This window comes from Panulirus ornatus, chromosome 21 (genome assembly GCF_036320965.1).
Source record: "Panulirus ornatus isolate Po-2019 chromosome 21, ASM3632096v1, whole genome shotgun sequence".
NCBI lineage: Eukaryota > Metazoa > Arthropoda > Malacostraca > Decapoda > Palinuridae > Panulirus > Panulirus ornatus.
Genome location: NC_092244.1, coordinates 24,440,182 through 24,453,435, shown reverse-complemented (window position 1 = coordinate 24,453,435; position 13,254 = coordinate 24,440,182). Strand labels below are relative to the sequence as shown.

General features: G+C 46.4%; 1 protein-coding gene across 1 annotated transcript; it reads right to left on the bottom strand.

Moving 5' to 3' along the window:
- Nucleotides 1-6,515: 6,515 nt before the first annotated feature.
- LOC139756411 (histone H4) lies at nt 6,516-6,938 on the bottom strand. The gene has a single exon (XM_071675836.1). The coding sequence runs from the start codon at nt 6,910-6,912 to the stop codon at nt 6,601-6,603; it is 312 nt and encodes a 103-aa protein (XP_071531937.1). The 5' UTR covers nt 6,913-6,938; the 3' UTR covers nt 6,516-6,600.
- Between the last annotated feature and the right edge of the window lie 6,316 nt (nt 6,939-13,254).

The following is a 13,254-nucleotide window of genomic DNA, read 5'->3' as shown; positions in this document are numbered from 1 at the left end:
TACCTACCATTTTACCACATACCACTACCATTTGACATGTCTCACCTCTGTTCTCTCTGCCTCCCTGCATACAAGCACCTACCTACAAATGCAAAGAAAATTCAATTCATTTCTCTCTGTCAGTCAGTGACAAACAAAGATACACTCTCCAAATAGCTGCCAGTGAACGGGTCGCTCTCTCCGACCTACGCTTGTGCAAGCCTGCTACCTACCTAACCATCTAGCCATTAATCCACCAACACGCACCTACACTCTCCTACCTACCATTTTACCACATACCACTACCATTTGACATGTCTCACCTCTGTTCTCTCTGCCTCCCTGCATACAAGCACCTACCTACAAATGCAAAGAAAATTCAATTCATTTCTCTCTGTCAGTCAGTGACAAACAAAGATACACTCTCCAAATAGCTGCCAGTGAACGGGTCGCTCTCTCCGACCTACGCTTGTGCAAGCCTGCTACCTACCTAACCATCTAGCCATTAATCCACCAACACGCACCTACACTCTCCTACCTACCATTTTACCACATACCACTACCATTTGACATGTCTCACCTCTGTTCTCTCTGCCTCCCTGCATACAAGCACCTACCTACAAATGCAAAGAAAATTCAATTCATTTCTCTCTGTCAGTCAGTGACAAACAAAGATACACTCTCCAAATAGCTGCCAGTGAACGGGTCGCTCTCTCCGACCTACGCTTGTGCAAGCCTGCTACCTACCTAACCATCTAGCCATTAATCCACCAACACGCACCTACACTCTCCTACCTACCATTTTACCACATACCACTACCATTTGACATGTCTCACCTCTGTTCTCTCTGCCTCCCTGCATACAAGCACCTACCTACAAATGCAAAGAAAATTCAATTCATTTCTCTCTGTCAGTCAGTGACAAACAAAGATACACTCTCCAAATAGCTGCCAGTGAACGGGTCGCTCTCTCCGACCTACGCTTGTGCAAGCCTGCTACCTACCTAACCATCTAGCCATTAATCCACCAACACGCACCTACACTCTCCTACCTACCATTTTACCACATACCACTACCATTTGACATGTCTCACCTCTGCTCTCTCTGCCTCCCTGCATACAAGCACCTACCTACAAATGCAAAGAAAATTCAATTCATTTCTCTCTGTCAGTCAGTGACAAACAAAGATACACTCTCCAAATAGCTGCCAGTGAACGGGTCGCTCTCTCCGACCTACGCTTGTGCAAGCCTGCTACCTACCTAACCATCTAGCCATTAATCCACCAACACGCACCTACACTCTCCTACCTACCATTTTACCACATACCACTACCATTTGACATGTCTCACCTCTGTTCTCTCTGCCTCCCTGCATACAAGCACCTACCTACAAATGCAAAGAAAATTCAATTCATTTCTCTCTGTCAGTCAGTGACAAACAAAGATACACTCTCCAAATAGCTGCCAGTGAACGGGTCGCTCTCTCCGACCTACGCTTGTGCAAGCCTGCTACCTACCTAACCATCTAGCCATTAATCCACCAACACGCACCTACACTCTCCTACCTACCATTTTACCACATACCACTACCATTTGACATGTCTCACCTCTGTTCTCTCTGCCTCCCTGCATACAAGCACCTACCTACAAATGCAAAGAAAATTCAATTCATTTCTCTCTGTCAGTCACAAGCACCTACCTACAAATGCAAAGAAAATTCAATTCATTTCTCTCTGTCAGTCAGTGACAAACAAAGATACACTCTCCAAATAGCTGCCAGTGAACGGGTCGCTCTCTCCGACCTACGCTTGTGCAAGCCTGCTACCTACCTAACCATCTAGCCATTAATCCACCAACACGCACCTACACTCTCCTACCTACCATTTTACCACATACCACTACCATTTGACATGTCTCACCTCTGTTCTCTCTGCCTCCCTGCATACAAGCACCTACCTACAAATGCAAAGAAAATTCAATTCATTTCTCTCTGTCAGTCAGTGACAAACAAAGATACACTCTCCAAATAGCTGCCAGTGAACGGGTCGCTCTCTCCGACCTACGCTTGTGCAAGCCTGCTACCTACCTAACCATCTAGCCATTAATCCACCAACACGCACCTACACTCTCCTACCTACCATTTTACCACATACCACTACCATTTGACATGTCTCACCTCTGTTCTCTCTGCCTCCCTGCATACAAGCACCTACCTACAAATGCAAAGAAAATTCAATTCATTTCTCTCTGTCAGTCAGTGACAAACAAAGATACACTCTCCAAATAGCTGCCAGTGAACGGGTCGCTCTCTCCGACCTACGCTTGTGCAAGCCTGCTACCTACCTAACCATCTAGCCATTAATCCACCAACACGCACCTACACTCTCCTACCTACCATTTTACCACATACCACTACCATTTGACATGTCTCACCTCTGTTCTCTCTGCCTCCGTGCATACAAGCACCTACCTACAAATGCAAAGAAAATTCAATTCATTTCTCTCTGTCAGTCAGTGACAAACAAAGATACACTCTCCAAATAGCTGCCAGTGAACGGGTCGCTCTCTCCGACCTACGCTTGTGCAAGCCTGCTACCTACCTAACCATCTAGCCATTAATCCACCAACACGCACCTACACTCTCCTACCTACCATTTTACCACATACCACTACCATTTGACATGTCTCACCTCTGCTCTCTCTGCCTCCGTGCATACAAGCACCTACCTACAAATGCAAAGAAAATTCAATTCATTTCTCTCTGTCAGTCAGTGACAAACAAAGATACACTCTCCAAATAGCTGCCAGTGAACGGGTCGCTCTCTCCGACCTACGCTTGTGCAAGCCTGCTACCTACCTAACCATCTAGCCATTAATCCACCAACACGCACCTACACTCTCCTACCTACCATTTTACCACATACCACTACCATTTGACATGTCTCACCTCTGTTCTCTCTGCCTCCGTGCATACAAGCACCTACCTACAAATGCAAAGAAAATTCAATTCATTTCTCTCTGTCAGTCAGTGACAAACAAAGATACACTCTCCAAATAGCTGCCAGTGAACGGGTCGCTCTCTCCGACCTACGCTTGTGCAAGCCTGCTACCTACCTAACCATCTAGCCATTAATCCACCAACACGCACCTACACTCTCCTACCTACCATTTTACCACATACCACTACCATTTGACATGTCTCACCTCTGTTCTCTCTGCCTCCCTGCATACAAGCACCTACCTACAAATGCAAAGAAAATTCAATTCATTTCTCTCTGTCAGTCAGTGACAAACAAAGATACACTCTCCAAATAGCTGCCAGTGAACGGGTCGCTCTCTCCGACCTACGCTTGTGCAAGCCTGCTACCTACCTAACCATCTAGCCATTAATCCACCAACACGCACCTACACTCTCCTACCTACCATTTTACCACATACCACTACCATTTGACATGTCTCACCTCTGTTCTCTCTGCCTCCCTGCATACAAGCACCTACCTACAAATGCAAAGAAAATTCAATTCATTTCTCTCTGTCAGTCAGTGACAAACAAAGATACACTCTCCAAATAGCTGCCAGTGAACGGGTCGCTCTCTCCGACCTACGCTTGTGCAAGCCTGCTACCTACCTAACCATCTAGCCATTAATCCACCAACACGCACCTACACTCTCCTACCTACCATTTTACCACATACCACTACCATTTGACATGTCTCACCTCTGTTCTCTCTGCCTCCCTGCATACAAGCACCTACCTACAAATGCAAAGAAAATTCAATTCATTTCTCTCTGTCAGTCAGTGACAAACAAAGATACACTCTCCAAATAGCTGCCAGTGAACGGGTCGCTCTCTCCGACCTACGCTTGTGCAAGCCTGCTACCTACCTAACCATCTAGCCATTAATCCACCAACACGCACCTACACTCTCCTACCTACCATTTTACCACATACCACTACCATTTGACATGTCTCACCTCTGTTCTCTCTGCCTCCCTGCATACAAGCACCTACCTACAAATGCAAAGAAAATTCAATTCATTTCTCTCTGTCAGTCAGTGACAAACAAAGATACACTCTCCAAATAGCTGCCAGTGAACGGGTCGCTCTCTCCGACCTACGCTTGTGCAAGCCTGCTACCTACCTAACCATCTAGCCATTAATCCACCAACACGCACCTACACTCTCCTACCTACCATTTTACCACATACCACTACCATTTGACATGTCTCACCTCTGTTCTCTCTGCCTCCGTGCATACAAGCACCTACCTACAAATGCAAAGAAAATTCAATTCATTTCTCTCTGTCAGTCAGTGACAAACAAAGATACACTCTCCAAATAGCTGCCAGTGAACGGGTCGCTCTCTCCGACCTACGCTTGTGCAAGCCTGCTACCTACCTAACCATCTAGCCATTAATCCACCAACACGCACCTACACTCTCCTACCTACCATTTTACCACATACCACTACCATTTGACATGTCTCACCTCTGCTCTCTCTGCCTCCGTGCATACAAGCACCTAACTACAAATGCAAAGAAAATTCAATTCATTTCTCTCTGTCAGTGACAAACAAAGATACACTCTCCAAATAGCTGCCAGTGAACGGGTCGCTCTCTCCGACCTACGCTTGTGCAAGCCTGCTACCTACCTAACCATCTAGCCATTAATCCACCAACACGCACCTACACTCTCCTACCTACCATTTTACCACATACCACTACCATTTGACATGTCTCACCTCTGCTCTCTCTGCCTCCTGCATACAAGCACCTACCTACAAATGCAAAGAAAATTCAATTCATTTCTCTCTGTCAGTGACAAACAAAGATACACTCTCCAAATAGCTGCAGTGAACGGGTCGCTCTCTCCGACCTACGCTTGTGCAAGCCTGCTACCTACCTAACCATCTAGCCATTAATCCACCAACACGCACCCCTGCATACAAGCACCTACCTACAAATGCAAAGAAAATTCAATTCATTTCTCTCTGTCAGTGACAAACAAAGATACACTCTCCAAATAGCTGCCAGTGAACGGGTCGCTCTCTCCGACCTACGCTTGTGCAAGCCTGCTACCTACCTAACCATCTAGCCATTAATCCACCAACACGCACCTACACTCTCCTACCTACCATTTTACCACATACCACTACCATTTGACATGTCTCACCTCTGTTCTCTCTGCCTCCCTGCATACAAGCACCTACCTACAAATGCAAAGAAAATTCAATTCATTTCTCTCTGTCAGTCAGTGACAAACAAAGATACACTCTCCAAATAGCTGCCAGTGAACGGGTCGCTCTCTCCGACCTACGCTTGTGCAAGCCTGCTACCTACCTAACCATCTAGCCATTAATCCACCAACACGCACCTACACTCTCCTACCTACCATTTTACCACATACCACTACCATTTGACATGTCTCACCTCTGTTCTCTCTGCCTCCGTGCATACAAGCACCTACCTACAAATGCAAAGAAAATTCAATTCATTTCTCTCTGTCAGTCAGTGACAAACAAAGATACACTCTCCAAATAGCTGCCAGTGAACGGGTCGCTCTCTCCGACCTACGCTTGTGCAAGCCTGCTACCTACCTAACCATCTAGCCATTAATCCACCAACACGCACCTACACTCTCCTACCTACCATTTTACCACATACCACTACCATTTGACATGTCTCACCTCTGCTCTCTCTGCCTCCGTGCATACAAGCACCTACCTACAAATGCAAAGAAAATTCAATTCATTTCTCTCTGTCACTGACAAACAAAGATACACTCTCCAAATAGCTGCCAGTGAACGGGTCGCTCTCTCCGACCTACGCTTGTGCAAGCCTGCTACCTACCTAACCATCTAGCCATTAATCCACCAACACGCACCTACACTCTCCTACCTACCATTTTACCACATACCACTACCATTTGACATGTCTCACCTCTGCTCTCTCTGCCTCCGTGCATACAAGCACCTACCTACAAATGCAAAGAAAATTCAATTCATTTCTCTCTGTCAGTGACAAACAAAGATACACTCTCCAAATAGCTGCCAGTGAACGGGTCGCTCTCTCCGACCTACGCTTGTGCAAGCCTGCTACCTACCTAACCATCTAGCCATTAATCCACCAACACGCACCTACACTCTCCTACCTACCATTTTACCACATACCACTACCATTTGACATGTCTCACCTCTGTTCTCTCTGCCTCCGTGCATACAAGCACCTACCTACAAATGCAAAGAAAATTCAATTCATTTCTCTCTGTCACTGACAAACAAAGATACACTCTCCAAATAGCTGCCAGTGAACGGGTCGCTCTCTCCGACCTACGCTTGTGCAATCCTGCTTCGGAAAAGCATTTATAAGAATGTCATCATCTTTAATGCCCTAAGTGTATGAAAGTGCCATTACGGAAGTCTGCTACTCAAAATGGTGTATTAGAATTTCATCATTTATTTAATGCCCTAAGTGTATGAAATCATAGAGAATGGATATGAAAATGGAAATTTTTTTTTTTTTGTCTAATAAGATCTTTTGAGATTATTTGTGGACCTTAAAAAGGTCCGATTGATTTCTGTCTGTGCCATTGGCATGGTCTTGGAAGAGGAAGAATAATCTTAACCGCCAAATCCGTATAGAGTTCTGCCCTGGCGTTTTAGAGCATAAACCACATCCATGGCAGTGACTGTTTTCCTCTTGGCGTGCTCAGTGTAGGTGACAGCATCACGGATGACGTTTTCTAAGAAAACCTTGAGTACACCACGAGTTTCTTCATAGATCAGGCCAGAGATACGTTTGACTCCTCCACGGCGAGCAAGACGACGAATGGCAGGCTTTGTGATTCCCTGAATGTTGTCACGGAGAACCTTGCGATGACGCTTGGCGCCTCCCTTTCCGAGCCCCTTGCCTCCCTTGCCGCGTCCAGTCATGTTGTCTCACCTCTGATATGCTACGCTCGAATACAGTGTAAACCAATGAATGAATGAATGAATGAATGATGATAGAAAAGTCCCTTCCGAGGAGGGGCGGGAAAGGAGAGGGGGGAAAGAGCAAGAAATTGTAAGAGGAAGTGAATTTTAGTGGGAGGAAAAGGGCCAGGGCTCAACCCAGCTTGCATTGGAAGAAATGTGGTGATGAGAGCGGAGGCCAAGGGTTTTTTTTTTTTTTTTTTTTTTTTTTTTTTTTTTTTTTTTTTAGGAGATGGATCAGATGTCTGACTGATGGCCACTGATGATACCAAGACGTTCCCAGCCTTTTTTTTTTTTTCTTTTTTTTTTTAAAATCGAGGAGATGGATCAAATTTCTGACTGATGGCCACTGATGTTACCAAGACTCTTCCTCCCTGGACTTAGCAGTAAGATCTATAGAGGTTTTTAGTTCGTTAATATATTGGCACTGGATGTTGTTCAGGTTGTATATTGAACATGTTACCTGGGTGGTCTATTCCCAGGAGATTGTTGAAGTAATCAATCCAGTGCGTGTGATGAATTTGAAATCGCTCTACTTGTCTTTCAAACAGTTCCCTCCAGTAGATGTTTAGAGGAGGGATTCGTGCTCTCTCGTGAAGTACTGTGTTCCTGACGAACTCGTGCCATTTGATGTTAAAAATCCAACGTAGAGCTTTGTTCTGGATGACTTGGAGTGCACGGATGTTGGATTTGGCTCCGAGTTCGAGAGCTGATGGGGCGTATGTGATAAGAGGTCGTATTAATGCCTTGTAGAGGTGCAATTTGGTTTTGAATTGCGCCTCTCTGAATCTATACAATTTCGCGAGCTCCGCTCTCGCGATAGCCGCCCTGGATTGTAGATGGTGGTTCATTCTCAGGTGTACATCATAGTTTAGGCCCAGGACAATGTTGGTGTTTGAGATAGGAATGGGCGCCTGACGGTGTATTTGGGAGTGTAGGTAGACATTAGTTATGTTGTATCTCTGACGTACATTAAAGTAGGATATGTTGGATTTTGCAGGATTTGTTTTAATCCTCCATTTTAACTCCCAGAGCGATACGTGGTCAATTTCCTGTTGGGCTCTATTGATTAAGTGAGTGAGGATTCTGGCTCTGATTAGCTGTGTGACATCATCTGCATACTGGAGAGTGATGGAGTCCGGGTGTATCGGATTGGGAAGATCATTTGAATAGAGTGTGTAGAGAGTGGGGGCCAGCACGGAGCCTTGGGGTACACCGGCATTAAGGAAGAAGTAGTTTGAGTAAGTGTTTCTGTATTTGATTCGGGTTTTTCTGTTGCTAAGATAGTTAGAGAGAAGCTTAATGGTGGGGCGTGGGAGTTGGAATTGGGTGCTTAGTTTGTACCTCAATCCATCGTGCCACACGGTGTCAAAGGCTTTTTCAACATCTTTTGTGAATAGTGCGGTCATTTTGCGTGGCCGCGTGTTGTTTCTTATGTAGTTCGTAATGATGTTGAGTTCATCTTGTGTGGAGCGATGTTGGTGAAAGCCAAACTGTTTGTGTGAGAGTAGGTTGTTGTTTGTGAGGTGTTGTCTAAGTCTGTTGTTTATAATTCTTTCAAATGTCTTCCCAATGGACTCCAGTAGGCTGATGGGTCTGTAGTTCATGGGGTCTCTGTTGGTTTTGTTGGGTTTGGGAATCATTATGGTTGTTGCTGTTTTGAAAGCCGCGGGAAAATAGCCAGAGGCTAGTGCCGCGTTGAAGAGGGAGGTGATGGCTCTAATTGTGTTGTTGGGGAGTTGTGTGAGTAGTTGGTAACCAATACCTGAGTTACCTGGGGCTACTTTGGGTGATTTGAGAAGGAGGAATTTGACCTCGATCGATCTTATGGGAGTTGTGAGTAGGTGGTCGTGTGAAAGCGATTGGAGATGTATGATCTGTTCTGGGTAGAAGTGAGTGGGTCTGTTTTGTATGTGTTGTGTGACAATTTGAGTGTTTTCGTACGCCAAAGGGTGAGGTGGGTGCGGGTGAAAGATACCTTCCCAGTGTTTTTGAAAAATGTTGGCAATGTCTTGTGGGTTATGGTGTAGGGTGTTGTTGTCTTTTAGCCCATCGAAGTTTGTTATCGGTGCTCCTTTGAGTTTTCGGATTCTGTTCCAAAATTCTCGAGGAGATTTGATACGGTGTAGTTCTGTTGTGGTGATAAGAGATTTCCAGTGTCTGTTGTGGTCTTCTAGAAGGCTGTTGAGTGTGTGGTTTCGTAGGGAGGTGAGGTCCCATTGTACTAAGCCCAATCGACGTCTGTTTTGTTCGAAGCGTCGACGGTAGCACGACAGAAGTCTTTTTGTTTTTGGAGAAGGAAAGAAGGAATATCTTGAAGTGTATGAAGATTTGGGGATAGAGTTGTTAGCTGCCTGTGTGATTGTTCCATGTATATGTTCTATTTCTGTGTCTATTAGTGTTATTGGGTGGTTTTCATAATTTGTGGTGTATGTGCAGTTGGAGAGAGTGTCTTTGAAGCTCTCCCAGTCCGCTCTATTGTAGTTGTAGTGTGAGGGTGATGGGACGAGGATAGGGTTAGGCGAGAGATGAAGAAGGATAGGGATGTGGTCGGAACCACACAGTGGTCCTGGAGACAAGTAATTATGAAGATAATTGCTGGCTCTGTTGGAGAAGACAAGATCAGGTCTGCCTTTTCCTCCTTGGCCAGTGAAGACAGTGTGGAAGAAAGGTCCAAGGAAGTTAAGACGTTTGTAAGAGTATAGAGTGAATAAGTCATCACCATGAGAATTGTTTCTGTTGTGGTGGAAGGTTCTGTGTTGGGCGTTGAGGTCAGCTAGAAGGTAGACTGGGATATGTGTGTGGTTGAAGACTGTGTAGAGATCATGAAGTGGAATGGTAGTGTTGGGTCGAGAGTATGTGGTGCAGAAGATAATCAAGCCATGTATTGTTTTTATCTTGACTGCTAGAAAGTGTTCGTATTGCCATGAGGTGGCGAGGTATTCGTGTTCGATGGTGTTGCGTGTGAGGATGGCGACTCCCTCGTGTCTACTGTCTGGAGACTGTCGTGATGTGTACCCGTGATGTCTAATCTTGTACCCGTTGGTGATACATGTGCTGTTAAGTATCACAACATCGGGTCTCTTCTCTTCGAGAAGTGTGGCAATCAGGTAACGGTTACTGCGATAGCTACGCACGTTAAATTGTAAGATCTTAAGCATTTACGATTTTTGGAAGTTCGGCGGCCTTCTGAGTTTAGTGTCGAGGGTCGTTGTCCCACCGTTGAGGTGTCTAACATTGAGCATGCTTCTGGTAACGAGTCGGGAGTTCTCTGGTGAGGGTTCAGGGGGGGTGAGAGGAGAGGAGAGAGGGGAGGAGGGAGGGGAGGTGAGAGGGGGGGGGAGAGGGTGTACGTCGACTATTTGAATGTCGGGTTCGACCAGAGGAGGGTTGTCAGGTATGTTGGCAAGGTTAGGTTTTGGGGCAACTCTGGGAGGGTTAGGCGTAGGTAGGGAGGGGGTGGGTGGAGAGGGGGAGATTGGTGTGTGAAGGTTCAGGGGGGGCAGTAGGATTGTTGGTGTTGGGTTGGGGGGTTGTGGATGGAGTTGTGTTAGGGGGGACGGAGGGGGTATTGGAAGTTGGGAGGGTGACAGGTTGAGTTGTTGGGGGAGAGTTGGGAGTGTTGCTGGGGGATACGGTTTCGTTAGGGGTCAGGGTGGCTGACAAGACAGGGGTCGGAGAGGGATGGTTGTTGGAAGTGGAGCTGAGGAGTTCAGGTGGAGTTTGTACATTTGGTAAGTTGTTGTGAGCAAGCAACAAGTCGAAGATTCGAATAAACTCCGACTTGTCTTCCCCGCTCAGGAATAATGCCTTCAGGTAGCACGCGTGCATCCTGCCTTGTAGGGTGAGGAGGTCTGAGGAGTTCGTGGATGGGGTAGGAGAGGCTTGGGTGGCAGGGGGAGGAGCAGCAGCAGCAGCCACTGTAGCATAGAGGTGAGGGTTTGTGGAAGGAGGTGAGTCGGATTTTTGTGCTTGACGCACTTCACGAAGTTGCTTCTTTTTGCTTGGGCACAGTCCAGATACAGCAACGTGATTGCCTTTGCAGTTGACGCACTTCGCTGTCTGAACCTGGCATTCACGGTAACTATGACCAGTTTCCGCGCATTGGCTACACGTTTGGTGGGGTTCCTTACAGTTCTTCGTTTCGTGTCCGAATTGCAAACATTTAAAGCATTGCCGGACGTCGATAAATTCTTCCTTTTTTAGGGATTTTGCGGGCATCGAGATCATGGGAAACAGGATTCCTCGGGAGAGCAGGCGATCGGCCTCGGTCGGATTGGTGCATTGAATTTTTAGTGTCCTGGAGTTACTGGGTTTGTAAACACTAATGACGTTAACTTCGTTATTTTCGCCATTGATGGCTTCAGCAATCTCCAAGGGGTTGAGGGACAAGATAGACGCATCGACATTATAAGCAACAACGGTGCATCTAGCTTGAAGGGGACGGTCTTGAACGATTTGGTAGTGATTTTTAGAAAGTACTTCGAGGAGAGGCTTCGATAGGATTGTGTCTAAATCGCTATCTTTGCCTAAGCAGATTTTGAATAGAAACTTATTAGTAGGGAATTGAATTACCCTAGTGGGCCGTATCTGCGTTGTCTTGAATACTATGGATAGCAGTTCGAACGTGGATGGGGGGGGACAATCAGGTTTTATGAATTTAAGTCGTATGTCGGGCGGCATTTTGGTGGCATCAGTGTTCTGCTACTTAAAAAAATGTGGGTCTGGGACGCTCGGCGGTCCAGGGTAGAGAGAGTGGGTGAGAGTGAGAGGGTCTCCGCCCCGTCAGGTGAGAACAGGTCCACTCCAAGCCTCCACTCCTCAGGAAAATGAGTTTTCCAGAATGGGGTGGGGAAGCTGGGATGGGGATTGCCCAAGCCTAACGGTCGTAAGATAGATGATGGATGATAAAAGAGAAAAAATGGAATGAAATTCGATGAAAGATGTACTGGAGGCAGCACTGCGGCGTGGGTCGTGGTGAGGTGTTAGCCTACCGGCGTCAGGTCACTGGTCGGGTCACCGGAGCTGTCTCCCACGGGAAGGACCAACGTGGGAGCTATTATCCGCTTCTTTCTTCTACGTCTTCTGTCTTCTTTCTTCTTGTTTCCGACTTGTGTCTTCTTATCTTCTTTCTTCTTTCTTCTATCTTCTATCTTCTTTCTTCTATCTTCTTTCTTCTATCTTCTTTCTTCTGTCTGCTTACGGCCTGGTGGTTAATTCTCCATGAGCCACGTGGTCACCATGTGGTCGAGACACCACTTCTACACTCACTCACTGGAAAAACTAGAATGTCGTGTACACCAACTCAGCTCCAACCTATATATGCCCCTCGGATGGACGTGATAGTAGCAGTTCTACCTTCTCTGCCTATTTTCGTGTCTTTTTCCTATGAAAATTACACTTTTTTTACTTTTTGTCTTATGCAACATAGATACCATATCAAGCTCTATCTTATGATATCATCAATTTTTACCTTCCTCTAAGAAGACATAGAGAAAAAGGTGAAAAATAGCTTTTCAAGCTTCGTGCGGATCAAGTGAGGAGGGGTAGGCGGAGCTTACGGCTCTCCTTCAACCAATAGGGAGGCAGGAAGTTGCAGCTAGCTGCTGCATAAAACGGGCGCGCGCTCCGGCCACTACTCATTCTAGTTTTTCCAGTGAGTGAGTGTAGAAGTGGTGTCTCGACCACATGGTGACCACGTGGCTCATGGAGAATTAACCACCAGGCCGTAAGCAGACAGAAGAAAGAAGATAGAAGATAGAAGAAAGAAGAAAGAAGATAAGAAGACACAAGTCGGAAACAAGAAGAAAGAAGACAGAAGACGTAGAAGAAAGAAGCGGATAATAGCTCCCACGTTGGTCCTTCCCGTGGGAGACAGCTCCGGTGACCCGACCAGTGACCTGACGCCGGTAGGCTAACACCTCACCACGACCCACGCCGCAGTGCTGCCTCCAGTACATCTTTCATCGAATTTCATTCCATTTTTTCTCTTTTATCATCCATCATCTATCTTACGACCGTTAGGCTTGGGCAATCCCCATCCCGGCTTCCCCACCCAATTCTGGAAAACTCATTTTCCTGAGGAGTGGAGGCTTGGAGTGGACCTGTTCTCACCTGACGGGGCGGAGACCCTCTCACTCTCACCCACTCTCTCTACCCTGGACCGCCGAGCGTCCCAGACCCACATTTTTTTAAGTAGCAGAACACTGATGCCACCAAAATGCCGCCCGACATACGACTTAAATTCATAAAACCTGATTGTCCCCCCCCATCCACGTTCGAACTGCTATCCATAGTATTCAA

Excerpts from the sequence above, each read along its gene's own strand:
- LOC139756411 (XM_071675836.1), bottom strand. The coding sequence starts at position 6,912 with ATGACTGGACGCGGCAAGGGAGGCAAGGGGCTCGGAAAGGGAGGCGCC.